Genomic DNA, 23,781 nt, shown 5'->3' with positions numbered 1-23,781 from the left:
ATATATAAAAGTCACTAATGTTCAAGAGTTTTTTTTGTTTTACAATGCAATCAATATGATTATTAACAAAGCAATATGAAATATGAAATTTATTACTCCTTTTATTATAAAATATAAGATATTTTTAATCAATAAAGTGTTTACCTACTTTTAAACTAACATTATTTTTTTATATACTTACTCCTATTTAACACCTTATAATAAATATAAAATCATTCATTAATAAAAACACTTTTGAAACATCCAACTTATTAAAAATACCTTACATTTTCAACATCCAACTTCTTAAAAAATACCTTACATTCAACTTACAAGTATTATTTATAAGTTATTGTCCACCTCACTTTAAATTAAATTTTATTTAATGCATGAGGAAAGGAAGCATATCGAATTTTTTTTTCTCTTTTGCAAAATGTATTCTTTTTAGTACAAGTAAGAACAAGTTATTCTTTTTAAACTAGTTCATAAGAGAATGTTCACCACTTGGTAGGCACAAATTATTCTAACATGTCTTGTTACCCACTTAGGCGAAATCAATGGAGAAGAAAAAAATTCTAGTTATGATGACAAGTCTTTAGGTATGGTGTTAAAGAAATAAAAAAAAATACTCATTCCATTCAAAAATATAGAACATTTTTTAAGGAGTTAAATGTTAAAAAATGTAAGTCATTTTTAATCTTTCGAGGTGCAATAATTATTTTTTTCAAAAGTATTCCTATTGATAATAACTTTATATTTATTGTAGAGTATTTAATAAGGGTAAATATAAAAAAATAGGATTAGTTGTAAAGTAGGTAATTACTTTATTAGGGATGAAATTTAGTTTAGAATACCTTATAGTTTTAAATAGAGGGAGTAAGCTTATTAATATGATTATTTTTTTAATTACTCACATGTGCCCCTATTAAAGATAATTATGTTCAATATATGGTCAGGTGCTAAATATGAATATATCTCCTAACAAGTTATTCAAACTTTGATTTATCAAATTGTAAAGGACTAACCTCTTTTAACTTTTGTAAATTTTTTAATATGATTGTTTTTTAATATATGATATTATCAAGTTAAATTTAAGTATTACCAGTTCCAAATAGAAGTAACTCTTCCAAGTCCCAACATAATTTTTTTATCCTTAAAATTTAAATCCTAATAATTTTTCCTTTCACAATATTCTAACCTGATAACTTATTCGTAAAAGATGGAGTTTCTTTTGGGGAGAACTATATGTAAGTTTCACACAACACATTTATATATTACTAGATCTATTGACAACTTTGCAAAAATAATAATAACAATAATAACCACATAATTTAGTTGTCAAAATTTTTTTTTACCCAATTGTCAATTAATCTTATAACATTTAATTATATTTTATGAGATTTTAAAGTAATTCTTCTTTTCTTTTATTCAACCCACTCCAAGTTTGTGAAGGAATATACTTTTTATTCATCAATTATATTTGAAATGAAATTTTATCTTTAGCTTTTAAATTGAACACATATAACTATGCCACAATAAAATATATATTAATATATAATTCCTATAATCTAACGGCATGCTATATTATAAGATGTTCCCATTCCATCATTTTATCATTTTATATTTTATAATATTTAAAAAAGTATTAAAAAGTATTTTTTGCCCTTCAACTATTTGTTCAAGAATATATGATATCTTGAACTTTCATATAATGCAGTTTTATCTTTTAATATTTGAAAATAATATATTGAACACTCTTCTATTAAAAAAATTTTTATTTGATCATTAATTAACTTAAAAATGGATGAAAAGTACCTCAAAAATAACAAAAAATGACCCATAAAATTACACATAAGTAACTCATAAGAAAATCAATAGCAATTAAGTCTTCTTAATTACATATAAATAACTGAAAATAAATATTATTTCTTGTTCATGTAAAAGACCAAAATATGATTTAATTTTGATCAACCATTACTTTAGAGGCTTAATAGATATTAATTTTCTTATGAAATACTTATTTGCAATTTTATGACTCATTTCCTATAATATTTTAAATTATTTTTTGTAATTTTTGGGTCAACTAACAATTAAAATTAATTTTTTTAACAACAAGATGCTTAGAACACCATTTTTAAATGTTAAAAGATGAAATCACACTATATGAAAGTTTAGAAGATCATGTGCTCCTGAACAAATAATTAAGAAGCAAAATTATCCTTTAATCCTCCAAAAAGCACTGCTGCACTATTACTGTTGTTAGTGAAGAATGAATCTATTATTATAATATTAATTATATTTTGTAGAAAGTTATACTATTCATATTTTGAATCCTATTTCTGAAATTGGATTTTGTGCATTTATTTTATAACCAAATTGGATTTTTCTTTACCTTTGTAAGTTTTACAATTTCTTTCATTGTTTTTTTTAAATAAAAGATCAAATGCATGTTAACAAAATAAGGGGGGGAGTTTATAAGGACATAGTTAATGATGAAACATTAAAAGATGAAATAACAGTAAAAATTTGGTTAGCAGAGCAATTTAGTGCCACATCTTTGGATGGTAAAGCTATGGAAAGATCCAAGGAGGAGGATGATGTGGCAGCCAATAAATCTTTACTGGCGTAGAGAAATTACATCACTTGTTGAAGCTAATGACTAAATTTCCAAAACCAATCTTTAATTATTTAACAAAGAAGGGAATGCAAAGGGAGTTGAGCTATTTTACTTTATGAAAAGGGATGGGATTGGCCTAGAGTTATAAATTAGGGGGACAATTGCTAGGAAAGAAGGAAGGAGGCGAAAAAAAGAAGAAGAAAAATCTTACAATAAACTTAACAACAAGAGGCATTGATCCTAGTAAAAAAATTATAATCATTTAAGTATGAGGTTTCAAGTACAAGTTATAAAAAAAAAAAAAAACATGACATCTTCATAAGCAGGGATGGTTTTACATGCTTCCCCCCTCCCCACACCATAAATTTTTTAAAATGTTGTTTTATTTTTACTCGTAACAAATGTTAAAACTAACTTTTGCCTCCCCACTATCATCTAATTTTGAATTTTGGTCTTCTCATAGAGCTGTTCCTAATCCGTCCCTGCTCGTACGGTTAGAAGTCTAACTCCCCAGATAAAAACTTCAAACATAAAATATAAACAAGTAAATGGAATAGTTAATATTAAAATGTTTAAAAGTATGAATAATTGAATGGATGAACCAAATGACGATATATTATACCAAGTTGCCTTTTTAGGTCGGCTAAGTTCTTTCCTACCATTTTATGTGTTACTACCTTATGCAGTCTCCCCACCCCCCTAACTGGGATCAATTCTTAATTATGACTGCCTAACTCAGGCATACAAGTCTATGCAATGACAGAGAACAGAGGCATGAGAAATACACACACCAAAATTATGACTACCTAACTCAAACATAAAAGTCTACCTTTTCATTCATGAGCATTGATATGCAATAAAAAAAGATTGTATAACTGAGGATTGTTTGGTTCAACTGATTAAGAAAGTTAAATTAACTTATCTCATAGTCTTAAACTTAAATTTTGAAATATATAATTGAGTTAAATAAATATATTAAAGATATCTCTAAAATACTCGTGAGGTCAAAGTTGGCAGTAACAATTCTACAAAACCAATGGCAAAGCCCAGACACAGAACCAGGTGATATAAGATTATTTAATTTAAAAATAATAATTTAATAATTAAAATGATAATTATACTAGGAAAATTTGTAATAATTTAAGTAAATTGATTGCCTTTTTTTAAGAAAATTATATTAAATAGGTGGATATGTTTTTTTTTATGTAATATGCTATTCATATCTTATTTCATCATTAAAATATTACATTCATAATAAGCTGTTGAGATCAAATATTTTTTATTTAGTGTGGAGAGTGCACAATTTACTGACATTACTTGTAATTTTTCTCAAAACGACCTCATTATTGAGTGGCTTCGTCAGACCGTCAATGCACACAGTAAGCGTTCAAATTAATTTGGGCAGAATGTGATAATATGCTGGGATTTCCAAAGAATATCAGGGAATGAAATAAGAAAAAGGTTAGATGCTGGATGCAAAACCAGAAATGGCAAGAGATTTTTCATAAAACCAATTTTTTTCGAAACGAAAAACGAAATACTATAACAAAATTTCTATGACATGCAAAATATATACTCCATTCATTCAAAAATATAATACATTTTAACTGAATTTTACTTCTAATAAAATAGTTATATACTTTTAAATTAATCATATTTTTTTATATTTATTCTTATTAAATATTTTATAATAAATATAAAGTTATTTATTAATAGAGATTTTTTAAAAAAAAATAATGATTATATCTTAAAAAATTATAAATATTTTATATTTTTAAACATTTAACTTTTAAAAATATTTTATATTTTTTTAATGGGGGGCACATAGAGAGAGAGCACCAACGAGGAAAGTTAAAACGAAAGTGATTTACAATAATTATGGCATCTCTGGGACAGCTCCAAACTTCCTCTTGTCAAGATGTAAAGTCATATCACAGTCGATGTTCAAGTCTGGACTTGCTGTGTGGGGCATAGACTCGACATCTACTTATTGCTTTTCCCACAACTTGAGCTTTTGAAAGACCATGCCGTGTATTGCCTTTCTTGTCCTTTCTCATGTGATGCTGGTAGACGCTAGTGACATTTAACTTGCCACCAGCTTGCTGGTTAAGATTTGATGGTCGGGGGTCATTGACTTGCCACCTTTTATGATGGATCATGACCCCCCCCCCCAAAAAAAAAAAAAAAACAGGAGAGAAAAATGAAAAGTACAACTAACTAAATTAACATGAATGATAGAGTTTCTCATCACCTGATCAAATGAGTAGGAATTCGAATAACAATCTTTGTGCATAAAACAACTTAGTTGGAAAAAGTTTATTTTTTGCTCCCAACACACAGGTGCCTCCCTGCAGCTTTTGCTGGATGTGGAGGTGTTCGTGTAGAGTCTCTAGTTAGTTTTTCTTTTTGTTTCTTTGTGTTTATTATGGGTTTTTTTTTATGAAGGGACGTCTATCAATGGGGAAATAATTGAATTTGAAGGGTGCTATCACATTTGTCTTTGCTTGGTGGTGTTTTTAATGGATGGCTGGATAAATCTAGTTCTAAGCACTTTGATTCATGTTTTTGGGACATGGAGAGTTGTGCAATCTCTGTATTATTTAGGTCTACTTTTCTATTGGCTTTTGATGGCTCTAAGTGGTGGTGGTGGATATAGAGCGTTAGTGAAGGGATTTTGGCAATCCACCAGAAGTGGCATTTTGGTTCGTGGTCGTCAATTCATCTACTTTCTCCTTGTGTTTTGTTTGGTTTGTTGGTATCCATAAATGTTTTTTTTTTCTTTTTTTTTTTTGCAGTTATGGGATCTTCTCATGGCTCATCTTTCACAACCTTTTTGTTTGCATCTTTGGTGTTAAAAGGGTTGGCTCTATGCTGGCTTTGTTACCTTTGGCATTTTCCTTATTGTAGGTTTTTTTTTTTGAAGCCCACTTGGTTCACCGAAACTTTGCCTCGACTTTATCCGGATCCGACCCCCGTCATGCACCTGGCATGGTAGGTAAGTCTTTCAGCGAAAATTTTTTGCATACACAAGACTCGAACTCGAGATCTTGCTTAAGCGGAACCGAGCCACTTACCACTCGGACCAACTCTCGTTGGTTATTGTGGGTTTTAGTGAATAGGCAATGTTGACAGTGGCATCAAGAAGGCTCCCTTGTAATCAACTGATTAGGGTTAGGAATTTTTTTTAGTTTTTTTTTTGGGGTAGGCTTTGTTCTTTGTGCTTCTATTGTGGGCTTTTGTTTAGCTTTGTTGCTTTCTCAGTCCTCTTTTGTTTTGATGATATTTTGTCTTCTTAAAAAAAAAACGAATGTGTGTTTGGTTTTTAATTTGATTTTCCTTTTTCCAAAAAGTTTGCTAATCAAAAGTTAATTTTGCAAAAAATTGGTTGTCAAAAAAATTACATTTGGTTTTCATTAGTTTGTCAAAAATTTATTTGATAAAAGTTAGACATTATAACCATTATTTTACTTTATTCTTAATTCAAATTTTCTGTTATACTCAAAATCAATTACATTACAAAACATAATCAATTATATAAAAATCAATCATGTTAATCAATTTTATTTAACAAATATATAAACAATTCAAATTTATCTCTAATTACTCCACCACCAAGTTTTTGAATTATCTTCTAACATTGAACCATCAATCTCAAGTTTTATTTTTATTTTTTTTTGTGAGGGGTTTCCATCTATTATGATTAAGATCATATGCCTCGTTTGGTATGTGAAATGATTTTTGATGGACTAGGAGTGTGAATGGAACTGAGAGTGGTAGCAGGAATGATAGTAGGAATGAGATTTAAAATTGCGTTTGGTTTGTCGATAGGATGAGAATAAATTTTTATTTGATATTTATAATTATATTTTTAAAGTACTACAATGCCATGTACTGAAGATGTAGAACTTGAAGCACTATGTCAATGGAATGAGGATACAATTTTATTTGATATTTATAATTATATTTTTAAAGTACTATGATGCCATGTAATGAAGATGTAGAACTTGAATTCAATTTGTTGGGAAGAATGCAGAACCAAAGAAGGAACAGGACTAAGAATGCAGAACCAAAACATAAGATGATGAAACACTATAATACCTTGGAAGAGAAGTTTAACGATAAAGACAAGGAAGAAGATAAAACCTTGAATCAAAACACTAGAACCAAAACAAATTTCCAAAACTAGGACAGAAGGTGATAGGTTCTTCATCTTTGCTCTTGAACTAAAATACCAGAGCAAAATGGAAAGCTTCAAGGAAACACAAATTTCCAAACAACAAAACCCAGAAAAAAAGCTTTAATTCATGAACCCAACCTAGCAAAACCAGAAGATGTTTCCAAAACCTAATTTCATGAACCTGAAAATAAAAGCTCAGTGAGAACTAGTCATGCAAGGAGGAAGCGAAAAGGTTAAAAAAAAAAAACCATCTTTGTATCAGACCTGTCGCGAGGCCTCGCAAGCTAAAGAAGGAGAAGAAGAGGCAACGCAAGCTGGGCAACAATGGAATGAGATGACTAAGTGAGACGGGGCATGAAGGTTGCATGATCTGGGACGATGATAATGGAATTTGTTTATATAAGGGGTGGAGCAGCGAGGGTAACCAATGACAGTGTGATCCGGGTTGATGATGGAGAATTGAAATGGTAATATGAGTTGAGTTCGTGAGCCCAACCTACTAACCTGCAAAAAAAAATTGCAAGTTAGGTTGAATAAAAGTGGGTTCATTTTTATGTGGGATGGTTTTGGCCCACCTTGCATAGCTTGAACTTGCATCGGGCTAACCTGTGGGGTGGTGGGTTAATTCGCTTATTTTTTTTAAAAAGATAAAAATTGCAGGATTATTCTTTCAATTCTTAAATCCTCGCCATTATTTAAATTATTACGATAATTCAAATTACGTGCTTATTACCTACTGTCGTTATTACTTGTCACATTTAATTAGCTGAGAGAGCTATAAATCCATAACCAATTGAGTGCATTAGTGTAGCATGCATTTAACTAAAGGTTTTTTTTCACAATTTAATTTGAGTAAAATATTTTTAAGTAGGCATGAGCAATATACCTATCCTTTTTTTAATGTTACGCAGGGTTCAAACTCTTTATCATTGTATTGCCATTTGAAGTAGTACCATCTCAAGTGGTGCATGAATCATTTTTAAAATCATTTAAAATGATTTATATATTAACATTTAAATTCTCTTTAACAGTTTTTGAATTATGAGTTACTAGTTGTCAAGTTGTGGATAAATACTAACTTTAATTTTTCATGTATTGTCATTGTTATTATATTTTATTTTAATGAATTCAAAATTTTTCAGCTAGCAAAAAAAAAAAAAAACAAAACAAAATAAAAGGTTAGCCCGCTAACCTTTACTCAAACTAATGTCAAATTTTAATTTTACTACCTAGACTTCTTCATATTAATTTATTTTCATATTTAATTGTGTAATACTAATAATTAATGATAAATAAAGCTTCTAATATTATAATAATTTTGTAATTTTTAAAATTAAAAAAATGTATATAAAAATATTTTTTAATCCACCAACCCGCTGAGGGTTGGTGGAAATACAACATGTACAAGATGCGGGTTATATCAACCCATCTAGCTAAGCCCGCAACTTGTTGGAGGTTAACCCGTTGGTCATTGATTGACCTATATCACTAGCTTTAACGGAGAGGAAGAGTGATGGAAAAGAAGTCCGATGGAGGAGAAGGAGGCATGAAGAAGAAGGTCAGTAGTGATGCAAAAGCGGGTGGGGCAAAATTTAGGCAAAAATGAGAGGGGTAGTTGTGTCAATAAAACTACTAACTAGAAATATTTTAGTAAAAAAAAAAATGTTCACTCCCAAAGAATGGAGCCATTTTAATAGTTTTTTAGAGGGATGCTCATTACTTCAAATGAGGTAATGGGTCATTTCATAAGAATAGCTATTTAAATGCACCAAATATTTAATATAGGTGTTTTTTTCCTTAAAGAAATTAGGAGGTCTACTCTAGCCCTTGTGAGTTATCGGTGTCTACCCTGTGCAAACTTTTTATTACAAAAAAAGGTATCATTTCATCTATTCCCATACTATCATCACCTGTGCCTTATACCAAATAGAGCCACGCTGAACATCTCTTTTTGAGTTGATTTTGTCATAACAGTTTGATACATGTATTACTCCATAATTCTCATAATCAATATTATCATTACTATTTAAATAGAGTCCGTTGCTACTGTAGTGAGTGATAGGAGGAACATGATACTCCCTTCGTCTTAAACTAAAAAATAATTTAAAATAAGATTATGTATATTAATAAAGTTTAATAATAATACTTTACAAGCTTACTTTTTAAAATAAAAATATAAACTTTTAAATATATTTTTCATTTAATATAACTTAAATCTACACACTAAATTATTATATTACAAACATTTCAATTTTTTTCACTTAAAGGATAATATTAAAAAATTATCATTAATGAAACTTTTTTTATCAAATTATTTTATATTTTATGATAACAAAATACTTTTAAAATTATCTTATAATTTAAAACGGATATGATACTCCTTCAATCTCAAATTATAAAACATGTTTGTAAGAGATTTGATATCCTAAAATATATGATACGTTGATAAAAATAATATTTTAATAATATTTTTTTAATATTATCCTTACTATTATATCATCTATTTTTAATTTTTTTTCATAAATGGAGTATTGAAATTTTTAGAAGTTTATACTTTTATTTTTTTTAAATAAGATTGTTAGAATATTTAATTAGAGGTGAAAATATGAAGAAAAAATTGAGAAGAAAATAATTTTTTTCCTATTTGGATGAAAAATTAAAAATGAGAGGAGAAAATAGAAGGTTGGGCCCATCACATTTTTTTTTCTAAGTTTTCTCTTTATATATGAAGAGATTTTGAGAAGAAATTTGTTATTTCGTGTGTGCCCTTCTCTCTTCTATTTTTTTTTTTCATTTTTATATTTTGTCAATCTCTCTCTTATGCAAAACCTCTCTCTATCTCACTCTTCTTTTTCTCCTTCACAAGTAGCTACGATGTCCCACTGTACCGTATAGATGATTTATATTTAATTTTAATAAATTATCTCCTTTTAATATTTTAAATAAAAATAATATATTTTTATTAAATTATTTGGTTTTAAAATATAATAATATGATAATATATTTTAATAAACAAATTGATTTTAATTTTTTTATGAAGTTAATTTTAATATAATTTTTCCTTTTAATTTGTTTTTACAATAATAGTCATATGAAACATGACATACTTTCGTATAATGGTATTATAATCATTATGTTATTTGGTCATTTTTTTCCTCCCTATTCAACATAAAGAATGATACTCCATCTATTAAAAAATATAAAATATTTTTTAAAGAGTCAAGTATTAAAAAATGTAAGATATTTTTAATTTTTTAATATATGATCATTGTCTTTTTTTTAAAAATACCCCTATTAATAATGACTTTTATTTATTGTAGGGTATTTAATAGAGGTAAATATGGAAAGACAATGTTAATTTAAAAGTAGGTAACTATTTTATTGAGAATAAAATTTGATTAAAAATATCTTATATTTTTGTATGGAAGGAGTAACTTTTTTTTAAATTTTTTTTCTCTTCATTTTCTTTTTTTAACTTTTTTTTATTTAAATAGAGGGATACAAGAAACATGGTGCTATTTTTTGTGCCCCTTTTGTCCTTAATTGTCAGAGAAAATTAACAAAAAGGGAGAAGAGTATTTTTGGTATTTAAAGCAGTGCTGAGAATGTCGGCAGTCTCGTTACACTATAGAGCTCAATGAAACGATGGTTTAGGACTTTAGATATTGTTTCTAATGATGTTTCAAAAGTCAGACAGGATGTTGAATAAAAAAAATTAGATGTTCTCAATTTTCATGCTCTAACTGATCAGACTAATAATTAAATTAATAATATAATAATTAAATAAAAAAATTAAATATATATATATATATATATATAAATATAAAAACAAACCTATATTATATTAATAAAATGATTGTAAATTAATAATATTATAAATTATAATTTATCAAATATAAATAATTTTTGATTAAATAGATATGAGTAGACTCAAAAATATCTATATTTATACATATAACTGTTAAAATATTTTTTTTAAAAAAATAGACTCAAATTATATTTTATACATATAAATTATTCAAAAATAAAGTTGACTTTTATTTTAATAAGGATCTAGCTTTGAAATATTTCTAGTTTTTAAATTTTTATATTTTTTTAATATTATGTTTAAAATTGTCCAATTTTTTGAAAACCATTCTAATTTCTGATTCAATTTTAATTTTTAACTTAACAGCGGCTCAACTTTAATATAATCCAATTCAATTATTGAAACAACTTTTTAATCTAAATTGAGTCATTAATAACTCTGGTCAACGATCCAACTGATTTGACCTTATGTTTGATTCAGTTTTTAAAACAATAATTTATAGAATAGAATGATACAAGTGAAGCAGATTTAAGCATTTCATGGACAGAATCGCATTAATTATTTAATTAGTCAGTTACATGTTTGAGAAAATAAATACAGCCACCTTAATCGTCAGTTTTTTATTTTAATTTTCTATTTTCATAATTATATAGTTGACAAATTAAAATTAATTTCATAATCATATGGAGTGGTTAGGAGCTGACAATTCTAATGTTAAGGTTCAACCAATGGAGGAATACTTTTAAGAAATAAACCAACCAATTGATGTGACAATTCTAAATATCAATCAATTGAATAATACTTTTCAAAAATCAACCAACCTATTAGCGGACGCAACAAATTAACAATGCTAAAGATCAACAACCAATAGAATAATACTCTTTAACTATGAACCAACTGATTGATGTAGTTGGGGCTTTCTTGAGGATGAGAATTGAGATGAACCAATTAACTGATTACTCTATTCAAGACTGACCGGTTGAGAGGGACATTCCACTCAGACTCAGTCGATGCAATATAGAGGACAAGCAAAATATGTTGGTGATTATGGCATGAATTCCAAATATATAGTTCAACTTTGTGTTTCCCCCCATTTTGGGTCCAATCTGTGTATAGTTCTAGTTGTTGGTCTCCTTATATTTGTTGGCCCAACGGTACTTGGTTTTTTGGTCTAATTAAAAAAATTATTCTTTTTTCTGATCAAAGTGAAGCTCGTTCCAAAGCTTTTGAAGAATTTTATAAGAACCTTGAGACGAAGGAAGGAGAGCAAAATATTTATAAGATTGCCAAGAGTAGGGAAAGAAAATCAAGAGATCTAGAACAGGTAAGGTGTATTAAGGATGAAGAGGGAAGAATTTTAGTTACAGATGATGAAATTAAAAATAGATGGGAGACTTATTTTTCTAAACTTTTCAATGATGGAGAGGATTCATCTAGTAACTTGGAGGATTTAGTAACTGGTGAAGGAGAACAAAATTTGTCATTCTATCGAAAAATACGTGATAAGGAGGTAAAGGAAGCTCTTAAGAAAATGGCAAATGGTAGAGCTAACGGACCTGATTGTATATCTATCGAAGCGTGGAAATGTTTAGGTGAAGAAGGGGTGAGATGGTTAACTAAGTTATTTAATGTGATTTTACGGTCCAAGAAAATGCCTGATGAGTGGAGGAGAAGTACATTAATTCCTATTTATAAAAATAAAGGAGATATTCAGAATTGTACTAACTATAGAGGGATTAAACTCATGAGCCACACAATGAAATTGTGGGAGAAAGTAATTGAGCACAGGTTGAGATTGGAGACAAGTATTTCTGAGAATCAATTTGGTTTTATGCCAGGTAGATCAACTACAGAGGCAATTTATCTACTAAGGGGATTAATGGAAAAGTATCGTTGTAAAGATAAAGATTTACACATGGTTTTTATTGATTTGGAAAAAGCTTATGACCGTATACCAAGAGAAGTGCTTTGGAAAGCGTTGGAAAAAAAGGGAGTACGGATTGCTTATATTAAAGCCATACAAGATATGTATGAGGGGGTAAAAACTAGTATAAGAACGCCTAGTGGTCAAACAAAGGATTTTCCTATAAAGATTGGACTACATCAGGGATCATCTCTGAGTCCTTATTTGTTCAACTTGATTTTAAATGTTTTGACGGAACATATTCAAGAGGAAATCCCGAAATGTATGCTCTTCGCGGATGATATAGTTCTTATAGCAGAGACAAGAGAAGAGGTTAATTGCAAACTTGAGTTATGGAGGAGGACATTGGAGTCGAAAGGTTTTCGTCTGAGTAGAAGTAAGACGGAATATTTATATTGTAAATTTGGTAAAGGACTATTCGAAAATAATTTGGAAGTGAAATTGGGAGATCAAATTATACCTCAAGTGGAAAAGTTTAGATATTTGGGAGCCATTATTCAAAATGATGGCGAAATCAGTGGAGATATTTCACATAGAATTCAAGCTGGGTGGTTTAATTGGAGAAAAGCTAAAGGAGTTATTTGTGACCGTAAGGTGCCTAATAAACTTAAAGGAAAGTTTTATCGTACTGCTATCAGACCGGCAATGTTATATAGTAGTGAATGCTGGGCTCTAACGGGACAGCAAGAGCATAAAGTTGGAGTAGCAGAGATGAGAATGTTACGATGGATGTGCGGACATACACGTAAAGATAAAATTCGAAATGAGCACATACGTGAAAAAGTGAGGGTGGCACCTATTGAGGAAAAAATGGTAGAAAATCGGTTGAGATGGTTTGGGCATGTACAAAGAAGACCAAGGGAGGCACCAGTGAGAAGAGTGGAACATATAACTTTAAGTCCGATTAAGAGAGGTAGAGGAAGGCCTAAGAGAACACTCTTGGAAGTTGTTGAACGTGATCTCTTAATTAATAATATTTCTAAAAGCTTAATAAATGATAGAGTACAATGGCGTCTTGCAATCCATGTAGCCGACCCCACCTAGTGGGATAAAGGCTTGTTGTTGTTGTTGTTGTATTCTTTTTTCTGATCAATAACAAGTGTTATTTTACTAAATGAAATCAGCCATATAAATTACATAATTTCATTATACTCTATTATCAATCAAGTTCTTAAAAAAATTATTCTCATTTACAATGGATCTTTATTATTCGCATTAAATAAGCCAGCCTTCCTGTATTGGCTAATTATTATTATTATTATTATTATTATTTTTTGTGAAACACATGCCGAGGTAGACAAGATCACAAGAAACAAATAAAGGGGAAAAAGATGAGAAACAAATGGGCCGCCACAAAACTGCACCACATAATATGATAACTAAAGCACTACCTCATTTGATCATCTAAGGTCACTTTAGGTGAAAAGTAAAGCATCGCCATAAATTATCACTTTGAGATTCAAATTCTTATCCCACTACCTTTTCTGTCAATTTGTCCACAACATTAAGCCCATTCTGGGAAGCAATTACCACTGAGCATCTGCATTACACAATAAGAAGCTATTTATAATTTTTTTTTCAACCATTTAAAAATTAGTTTGAAAGATATTGAATAGGAATTTAAAAATTATGAGCAGTGTAAATCCTACATAATACAAGAGTAATGATTTCTTATAAATTGTAGTTAAAAACTTAAATAAATTTCTAAGCACAACAGCCATGTAGCAAAGGATCTCTATAAAAATAAGTCATTTCACAAATTATCATTCATATATTTCCAATTGAGTGAGTCAATCCAGTCAAAGGCATGTAATAAGAAAGGAAAATTTCCAATAAATCATAGGAGGCTGGAAACTGTCCTATCATCCCACGATTTAAGTGTAACGGACACTCAAAAATGGCGGAAAACCATCCATTACAAGCTAACAATTGATATGGGAAAGCTAAATTGCATCCCCTCCCACTCAATCGTATATTAATTTGTCACTATTTGAGATCATTATTAATTTGTCACTAATCATATAGGGACAATTATAGGAATACTTAAGTTAGTTATTGATCAAGCTTACTGTTGCAAATACGGAATTGTTATTCCATCATCTAATCCGATTATATTACTATTTATGCAAACTATCTTCTTCAAGAAGCAATGCTTCAGCCTAAAAACAATCTAAAAATATATGATTAGTTATTAATTTGTCACTATTTGAGAACATAATAAATAATTTGTCATCATTACCAAAAAAAAAAAAAAATTGCCATCAACCATATTGGGACAATTATAAAATGAGCTAGGCAAGTTATTGGTTGTCAGGCTTACTGTTTGAGATAGGGAATTGCTATCCCTTCATATAATTCTATTACTATTTACGCAAACTATCTTCATGAAGCGATGCCACTGCCTTGAGTTCATTATTGTTAATGCAAACTATCTGCTTCAAGAAGCAATGCACTGCCTAAAAGTAATCCAAAAATTAGACGATTAGTTATTAATTTGTCATTGGGGCAATTTCAGGATTAGTTAGGCTAGTTATTAGTTTTCAGGTTTACTGTTTGAGATAGGGAATTGCTGTCCCATCACATAATTTTATTAGGGCAAGATTTATATTAGTATTCTAGTAGATTAGAATATCTTATTTGTGTTGCTTATAAATAGGGCTCTAACTAGTCATTATCATAAACCCCTTTCTCACTGGTTATTAATATGGAGGTTTTTTAAATTTTGAAGTTCTATGCGAGTTTCCTATTGGTTCTACACTAACAAGGCCTTTTGGAGAATTACATGGCTTGACTTCTTTTACTTAATTTATCATCTTGGTCATTGAAGTATGTCATCATAATATTTTGTCTCGTATTACCTGAATATTATTAACTCTCATATACCGTTTATTATGGCTTGAAGAAAACTGATACTATGGCAAAATAACGATGACACTTTTCAACTGAACTATAACATTTTATCATGAAATAAGCACATTTGTACCTCTTAAAATGTTAAACCTCATGCCAAGTTGTTCTTTCAATTTAATTACTTTTCAGTGTCATGTAAATTAAAGAAGGCTCGTCACACAATAATTGTGTCAGCGAAGGGCTCAGAAGAGGCTCAGGGAAAGGCTATAATTAAGATAAACGACTTAAGAAAAGTTCCATCCAGTGTTTCTGATTAATTACGGCAGAGATTCCAGAAGAAACGCAAATATGTGTGTAAGTTGGCAAATTTAAAAGAGCATAGGAAGGTGAAAGAAAACTAACGGAAATTTTGAAATGACTCCATGCCCTGCAACACCTTTAATTGTATTGAGGTTTTCTGCCACTTCAGCTACAAATAGAAATTGAGATGAAAACCAACGGACAACAAAGAAAACTGAGAAATGAAGTTTGAAACAGTCATCATTGCAAAGAATTTACCAAGGCTTTCAATTGGAGATGTAAAAATAACATCGAGCAAATTATGTCCCTCTTTGGTGACTAGTGGGAAGTCACCTCCTAGGGGACCAGCTTGCCCTATAGATGGTCTTCTCCAGACCTTTGTTTACAGAGATAAACCATACATACAATCAGAACATGAAAGTATTGTTACCGAGCACCATTGAACAAGCAGTAATATTTTTATATGGAGATGCATCATATTCAAAAGAATAAAGCAGTAGCTATACATTAGATAAAGTGTTTCTTCACATGGGAAGTTGAATATTTTATCAAGTTGTAAAGGCAGGGGAATTAATTGAACTTTTATGTCATATCATATAACTTCTGTAACCAGATGGTCCTTCATGCAGCTAAGTAATGAATCATACAAATAGAGTGATCTGGAAAAATAAAAGCAAACCAAGTGAAAAAACGGATTCCTTAAAAACAAATTATGGCAAATTTTAAGTCCACAACCTTTTATAAAGTCAAGAAAGCTAGCAATAAGACATGCCATTCTAATTATCTGGACCATAGAAAAAGCAGTAACACCTCCCATTATGTGTATGAGACAAAACTTATTAAATGTTTGTATGTCTAGCAAACCTCAGCATCGCCCAAAAACATATCATCAATCGCTTCAGCTGTTTCCAACCAGTTTAACTAGGAAAAGATAGAAATTGATTATTAGTAATGTGCACACAAGAAAATAGTATTGACCTAACAATTTGCATAACCACTTACAGACTGAACTAGAACAGGAATAGAACCTTCCAAACCACCTTTGTACTGGTTTTCCTCAATAATAAATACAAGTTTATTGGCAGCATTTAGTATGGACTGGAAGCAAAAGGATAAAAAACAAATTTTCAATCACCAAAGATGGAAGTTCATCTACACAAAATCAAAAAGAAACACCAGGGGAAAAAAATGCAAGTCACAGTAGCCCACCTTCTTTTCTAGTATGGATTCCTCACCATGCAATTTCCGGCGTCCGATGATCGCAATAAGTGATCCTTCTTCTATAACATCAGCATCATCAAATGCAAAATCAATCTGCAACAGCGAAAGTAGACATGAATCTAAGTTTTCAGCAAACAAAGCAGAAAAATTACTTCACAAAAAAGAAAAGAAAAGAAAAGAAAAGTTACGGATGCACTTAATTTTGTGGGTCGTCAACACTATGGGATAGAGATAATCTAATGTATCAAAAGAAGTTTCAAGAAATGCACAAGTTAGAAAATTCTATTTTGGCAAAGCCTTTACAAAGGAATGCTAACAAGTCATCACGTCCTTCTAAAATTTCTAGCAAACGTCCAAAAGCCTTATTAAACAAGATATGCTCGTGAAACAATAATGGAAAATGTATAAGATTATAATCATTTTGTGCACACTTGAGAACCCTCTTGGTAGCTATCCAGTGGAATTCCTGCCTTCGCCGCCTCGCTTGCACTTGTGACAGACCTGCATAGAGCAAAGCATCTATCTCACCTGATTCGGCGGAAGTTACACGTTAAGTTCCTAATTGGAAGTGGTATGGCATAACGAACAACAGTGATCTAAATCTACACCTGTTATACCCTTTGTTTAAAACAATAATAATTCAAAGGAAAGAAGTGTGAAAAAGGACGAAGAAACCCAAAATTGAAATTGGCATATAAATGAAATCAAAACATCCAACATAGTTACACAAGGGTATTGGACTCACATAGGGATCCCTACTACATTCTTTAAAGCACCAGTACGAAGTTGCTGGCCCAAATGCCTGATGGCCAAACCAGAAGCCTGACCAGACCCCAATCCTATGACCATGCCACTCTTTACGTATGTATCCACCTGGTAGTGAAAAATATATCACTAATCAATTCATAGAAATGAACAATTAAAGAGAAGAGCAGGAAGAGATCAATTGCGTTTCAATACCACGCTATTTAGTTAAATATAAGCAAAGCAATTGTATAAGACTTAACTGCCGAAAAAGGGGATTTGATCCATAACAAAAACAATTTCCATCAAATAGGAACACATTGCGCAAAATACAATGTGAGCCATTGTTCGCTGGTGTTAGTGAAAATGCTGAATCAAAGTTAATTATCGACAGATTCTGTTCGAAGAACTTCATATGCGTGTGTGTATGTAAACAGCGTGATTAGAGAGAGAAAAACACCGTTTGAATAGAGATTTTGGGAGTTAAAGTCCAGCTAGAAATCATACAGTGTATTGCGCTGCTTGAGACAGAGAGGAACTATCATCAAGACAAGAGCGAGTGACGATCCTCAGAAAATTGGACTTCGCTGTTTTGTTTCCGTTACCCCATGGAGGAAAATACGATCGTGTGAGGGCAGGGAAAAACGATGAAGATGAAGCTACTGAAGCCATTGCCGTTCACTTCATATCCTCGCAATTTCTGAACTTGTGGATAAAGGCATTAAAACAGTCGCCAGACTCTCAACGGACTGTAGCCGGCGTTCGGTTTCTCTCATGGTCGCTTTTGTGCGGTCAGGACCAGAAGCGAAATCGCAGCCGTCAAATTGATCAAATGGTGGGAGACAATTCACTTAATAAAACGACGCTAGCATCAGGAGTGTGAGGAATCCAATCGTAACCATCAACTTCATCCAGATGCGCGGGAAACCAGATTTGGGACGAGAGGACAGCGATGGATGGCTCTTGAAATGTTATGCAGAAGTAGAAGAAAGGAGGAAATTTTTACGGAAAAATGAACTATCAAAACTTTCATTGCATTAAAAAAAAAAAACTTATAATGCAAGATTGTATTTGGATTCTTTGAATGTTACCCTCACTTAGGTCTTATTTGATATGGTGGAAAAGTTTTTGATGAAATTAAAATTAAAATTAAAATTAAAATCAAAATAAAATTAAATTTTAAAAATATATTTAGTATGGAGATGAAATTCTGATTTAATTTTAATATATATGTATTTAAAATATGAAATGATCAAAATATCCTTTAAAAAAAATCATCTCTCTCATGTTCGTCTCTCCCCTTGACCATTGCTACCATACGAAGATCTCCATAATTTTTAGAAATATGAGTTGAACTATAAAAAATTTGAAGCATATTCATACCCCACAAAATCCCCATGAGAGAATTGTCGAACTTGATTCCATAGTTGGGCGACCTCTGTGCTATCATCCCACCAGGTTTACCTTTTGTATTTTTTGTTCTTGTAAATCACATGTCCTTTAGCTGGTTCATCACAGCAACAAAAGCGGCAATGATGATTGGAGTTTAACAATGAAGTTGAAGGCAAGTAGTTAGAGGCGGTTGAAGGTGAAGCAAATGATGATGGATGAGGGTGGAGTCGTGGAGGAGACAGACAGTGATGAGGGTAGAAGTGGCTTTAAAATTTAATTCTAGAGAATCAAATGGATTTCATAGAGCTTGAGATGGAATTGGATTCTACATATTTTGTTGGAATTGGAATTCCAATGAATCCAAAATCTATAATACCAAACAAACTTACATCAAGAATCCCTTTATGATTCCATTTCCAGACTTAGAATTCCATCATACCAAATAGGGTCTTAGCCCTTGTTTGGTATGATGAAAGAGTTTTTAATAGAATCGAAATTAAAATCAAAATCAGAATTGGAATTGAAATTGGAATTGAAATCAAAATAAAATTGAGTTTTAAAAGTGTGTTTGATGTGAAGATGGAATTTTAATATAATATTAATTTGTATATGTACTTAAAATAAGAAAAGACCAAATTGCCATTTTTTCTCAAAATTAAAAAGACTTACCTCATCATAAATGGATAAAAAAGATGAGGGTAGTAGGGTCCACAAAATGAATTTAAGGGAATTAAAGTAACTCCATAATTAATATGATAGAATTGAATTCTAGCATTTTTGATGAAATTAATATTCTTAAGAATTGTGGTTCCTGCATACCAATCATGTTTAAATTAGAATTCCATCTCTGATTCTATTTTCACCTTATCAATTCAATGATACCAAACATGGCCTTAGTGTTTCACTTATAATCATTGAATTTTATGAATATTTAAAAATTATTAAAAGATATTTTTTAAAAAAATTCAAAACAATTAATATGATCAGAATATTCATTATTTATATTATACTTCCAAAAATTTAAAATTTCAAACTTTTTAAATATTAAATAACAAAATTTTTGATAGCCATTCAATGAAATCACATCGTTGCCATCATATCACATGAAGTACTCATTAAGTGAGTATAATTAAATCACCAATCGGATCCAAATTAGCTTACCAGAGTTTGTAGATTATCAGATTGGGGGATTGGGAGGCCAAGAAAGCAGGACAAGAGTGAGAAGGAAGTGTACGGCAGAGACAGGAAGGGGAAATTGAGGGCTATTAAGGGTGGACGATCCTCTTAGCGCGGTCTAGTCTACTTGAGGGCAGTAACGAATCTAGAAAGTGATGAATTGGGGTGACTTGAAAATAAAACAAAAAGTGAGGGGCCTAAAATCTATTTTAACATTTTTTTATAAATAAAAATTATATTTTTTTTTTACCAAAGGACTATTTAAGTCTAGATTCGTCCCTGCTCGAGGGTCGTTTATTGCTGCAGTATCACTACTGTTACTCAATTGGAAATGGCTTAAATTTCAGATTTTGGGAAGATCCGCTGATCATATGAGGAAGATTCGTGGATCATATTCCAACTGGGGATGCTCTATGGAAAAAGCATTGTGCAACTCATCTTTTTATTTGTTTTGTAATGATTTGTAGGAATCTGTTTGGCACATGCTATTATTTTGTGAGAGGGAGAGGCTTTTGTGGTTTGGGTCTACTTTAGGGATCAGACTTGAAACCAATTCTGCTTATCATTTAGGTGCATGGCTGCTGCAACACCTTACAGCTTCGTGACCATTAATCTTGATCTTATTGTGGCGGATTTGGAAGGCACGCTATGATATGATTTTTGAGCAAGAAGTGTACTATCCTATTTCTATATTTGGATATTTTAAAATCAACACTTCAAATCATTTTTTAAGAAATTAAATTTTACTTGAGATTCTTATATTATTATTTTTAATATCTTATTATGATTTTTAAAATTAAACATTAAAATTTCTTAGAAAATAGGTTCTCATGTTTTTAATAATAAATATTAACATATCAAATACATATCGTATCGTATCTCTACATTATATCATGCAATTTGAATTTTAAAAAAACTATATATCGCCGATCAACATTTAACTCCATTTTTCATATAATTAAATTTTGCTAATTCCAAAGATATAGATTCAGAACATCTCAACACCAAATAAAATATCCTTCAGTTGAAAATATTTTCTACCCACACATATTTATTTATAATATATATATATATATATATTCATGCCTTTTTTTGTGATAGAATCATGCTTTTTATTTTTTAAGCCTACCCTTGATTGGGCCGAGGCCCATACAGACCTTTGGGCGGATAGAAGAAACCAGGCTAGGGTTTATTAGCCGTTGCAATTCCCCTCTTCTACCCTCAACAACTTCTTGTGTGCCGTAGTGCCGGAGCTCGGAGCTTTTTTAGCAGTTGAATCAGACGGTCACGGTCTTCACGATGGTACCCTATTTCTATTGTTCATCTCGTCTTTCTTTTCATTGTAATCAATGAAGTTTCCGTTTCTTATCTTCATTCACTTTATAATGGAAGAACTAGAATGGGTCCACATGGGTTAACTTAATTTTTGCACTTGTGATATGGGGACACGATTTCATTATGCTTAAACTGTGCAAGTTGTTGTACGTTTACTGCATAATCATGTTTTAACAACTTTCTCATTGTTGTTTCATTAAGTATATTCTCATTCTTTAAATATCATCCAACTGAATAATTTTTTAGTGTTTAGGAACATTTGGGAACACTGTTCAGAAATATGGGATTTGTGCATCCAGGCACAATCTTAGGAATTGAATATTCAAGTAACTTGGATGCGAGCTTTTGCTGATTAATGTTGTTGATATGTTGAATGAACTGGTTGGTAGCTTATTCGTTTAAAATCTGGATGTTGTTATAGACTATATTAAACTGAATCAAACTTAAGTTAAATTTCTGGTTTTCGTCATTGATACTCTATAAGTTTATGCTAAATTAATGAAACCATTCGAATAGTTGAAAATTTGGTAAATGTGTTACCATATCTTCGGATTAGTTCATAACCAGTAATTTTTCTGGATGCATATTTTACTTATAGAATCTAGTCGCTCGTCATGTTTAAGTTCCTCAAATGTCAATGCCTCACCAAGTTGGCGCATGTATTATGTCAGTTCTGCTTTAATTACGCCTTTTCTTTTCTAATGTCTTTGCATTGTTCTATACAGCCTAAGCAAATCCATGAGATTAAGGACTTTCTTCTCACTGCCCGAAGAAAAGATGCAAGGTCAGTGAAGATCAAGAGGAGCAGAGATGTTGTTAAGTTCAAGGTTCGATGTTCCAAGTATCTCTACACTCTCTGTGTGTTTGACCCAGAGAAGGCTGATAAATTGAAGCAATCACTTCCTCCAGGTTAGTGATGGATAAATTTTCTGTTTTGGGTAATATTTTATCTTCTAATTCTGATAATATTAGTTATCATCGTATGGCAAATTGTGATTGCTTTAACAAGTAAAAATGTTATTTGGATGAAGTTTACGTTCTTCCTCATCAGACTGAAACTGTATTTGTTTGGTATCTTGTTGCATGTGGCATTTGAGCTAGTAAGTACTCTTGGAAATTACTATGATTTGAAAGTTTTTCATGATTGTATTATTTTTCAAATCAATAAACTTGTTGCATGCTCTATATTCAATCTCAAAACTGCTACGATAACATCATTCATATACCTTTGGATAAATTTTCTCTTTGTTTTGGGATTTTTTTGGCGGTCTTAATGGGGTAAGGGGTTGTATGGTGACATTCTTCTGGTAGTTATATGATATGTAATTGTAAATAAGAAGAGGATTAATAATTAGTTACAGTTATAGTTAGGATTTTAATAGGAATGAAATTATATTAGTAGGATTTAGACAGGAGTTGAATATTATCCTTATATTTGTAGGATTTAGATGGGATTTGGTTGGGTTAGGATATAAGGCAATGCACCTGATTCTTGAACATGATTCTTTTATATTTGCATTATTCAGATATCTCTCTTTCTCTGTTTCCCGCTACCTCTATTTTTCTTCTCTCTTTTCCTCTCTCTCTCAACTAAATTCCACAACATTATATGTTTAAAATTGACCAGGGAAGAAATTTAGTTTCAAGATAAATCCGAAGGTGCTGCTAACATTCATAACAAAAAAGTTGAGCGTAAATTAGTTTGTTGTGTGATCTTACCACTATAATCTCTTAATATTTGCAGGCTTGAGCGTTCAAGACCTTTGAAAGCACGGAGTGCTGGAGCAAAATGCTAGCATATTTCTTGTAGTTTTCTGATGCCTGTTTCCTTGCAGTTGAACCTCAAGATTTTGTGGTCTCACGTTTAGCGAGTTGTTGGGTAGAGATATACTTCATCTACTGAAGCGAAAGTTGGTTGTCTTGCGATGGATTTTAGACTTGAGTTCTCTAGAACGACACATCAATTCGTTGTCCATTTAATGTTTTTATCAATATTGAAGCTAAGAAATTATTATCAAACAGTGCGTGGAAATTAGTTAAAAAAAATCAATCGTTAATTTTCCATTAAACGTTGTTGGTAACCACGTCATATATGTTTCTAATTTGCATGTTAAAAATTCACTTACATAAAATATGATTTGAGATTATTTTTTTATAAAGATATTGACAATTATAAATATAAATATAGATATTTTTGAATTTATTCATACCTAATTTAATAAAGATTCATTTATATTTGACAAATTATAAAATTATAA

General features: G+C 30.7%; 2 protein-coding genes across 3 annotated transcripts; one reads left to right on the top strand and one right to left on the bottom strand.

The window, feature by feature from the left end:
* Nucleotides 1–13,854: 13,854 nt before the first annotated feature.
* Nucleotides 13,855–18,329, bottom strand: LOC129296955 (probable ribose-5-phosphate isomerase 4, chloroplastic). 2 transcript variants are annotated; one of them, XM_054935362.1, is made up of 9 exons: nt 18,128–18,327; nt 17,622–17,749; nt 17,308–17,377; nt 16,865–16,969; nt 16,658–16,753; nt 16,520–16,576; nt 15,914–16,031; nt 15,758–15,824; nt 13,855–14,045 (listed from the first exon to the last, which is right to left on the bottom strand). In XM_054935362.1, exons 1-9 carry the CDS (start codon nt 18,290–18,292, stop codon nt 13,973–13,975), a joined length of 879 nt encoding a protein of 292 aa, XP_054791337.1. In that variant the 5' UTR covers nt 18,293–18,327; the 3' UTR covers nt 13,855–13,972. The 2 variants fall into 2 exon arrangements, with proteins under 2 accessions (XP_054791337.1, XP_054791338.1); XM_054935363.1 differs by lacking the exon at nt 16,658–16,753 and having other exon boundaries at nt 18,128–18,329.
* Nucleotides 18,330–21,350: 3,021 nt separating this feature from the next.
* Nucleotides 21,351–23,542, top strand: LOC129296958 (60S ribosomal protein L38). The gene is made up of 3 exons (XM_054935364.1): nt 21,351–21,490; nt 22,249–22,432; nt 23,268–23,542. The coding sequence occupies exons 1-3, from the start codon at nt 21,488–21,490 to the stop codon at nt 23,288–23,290; spliced, it is 210 nt and encodes a 69-aa protein (XP_054791339.1). The 5' UTR covers nt 21,351–21,487; the 3' UTR covers nt 23,291–23,542.
* Nucleotides 23,543–23,781: the final 239 nt, after the last annotated feature.

Source organism: Prosopis cineraria, unplaced genomic scaffold (assembly GCF_029017545.1).
Source record: "Prosopis cineraria cultivar Desert tree isolate PC_DT_omini unplaced genomic scaffold, ASM2901754v1 PC405, whole genome shotgun sequence".
Classification (NCBI taxonomy): Eukaryota; Viridiplantae; Streptophyta; class Magnoliopsida; order Fabales; family Fabaceae; genus Prosopis; species Prosopis cineraria.
Note: the sequence above shows the minus strand (reverse complement) of the source record. Positions and strands in the feature narration are given on the sequence as shown.

What these genes read in the sequence shown, in the direction of transcription:
- LOC129296955 (XM_054935362.1), bottom strand. Translation starts at nt 18,292, where the DNA reads ATGGCTTCAGTAGCTTCATCTTCATCGTTTTTCCCTGCCCTCACACGA. An exon ending in TTCCTGTTCTAGTTCAGTCT is followed by an intron (nt 16,577 to 16,657) that starts GTAAGTGGTTAT and finishes ATCTTTTCCTAG; the next exon opens with TTAAACTGGTTGGAAACAGC. An exon ending in TGTTTTTGGGCGATGCTGAG is followed by an intron (nt 16,032 to 16,519) that starts GTTTGCTAGACA and finishes CTGTAAACAAAG; the next exon opens with GTCTGGAGAAGACCATCTAT.
- LOC129296958 (XM_054935364.1), top strand. An exon ending in GAAGCAATCACTTCCTCCAG is followed by an intron (nt 22,433 to 23,267) that starts GTTAGTGATGGA and finishes TAATATTTGCAG; the next exon opens with GCTTGAGCGTTCAAGACCTT.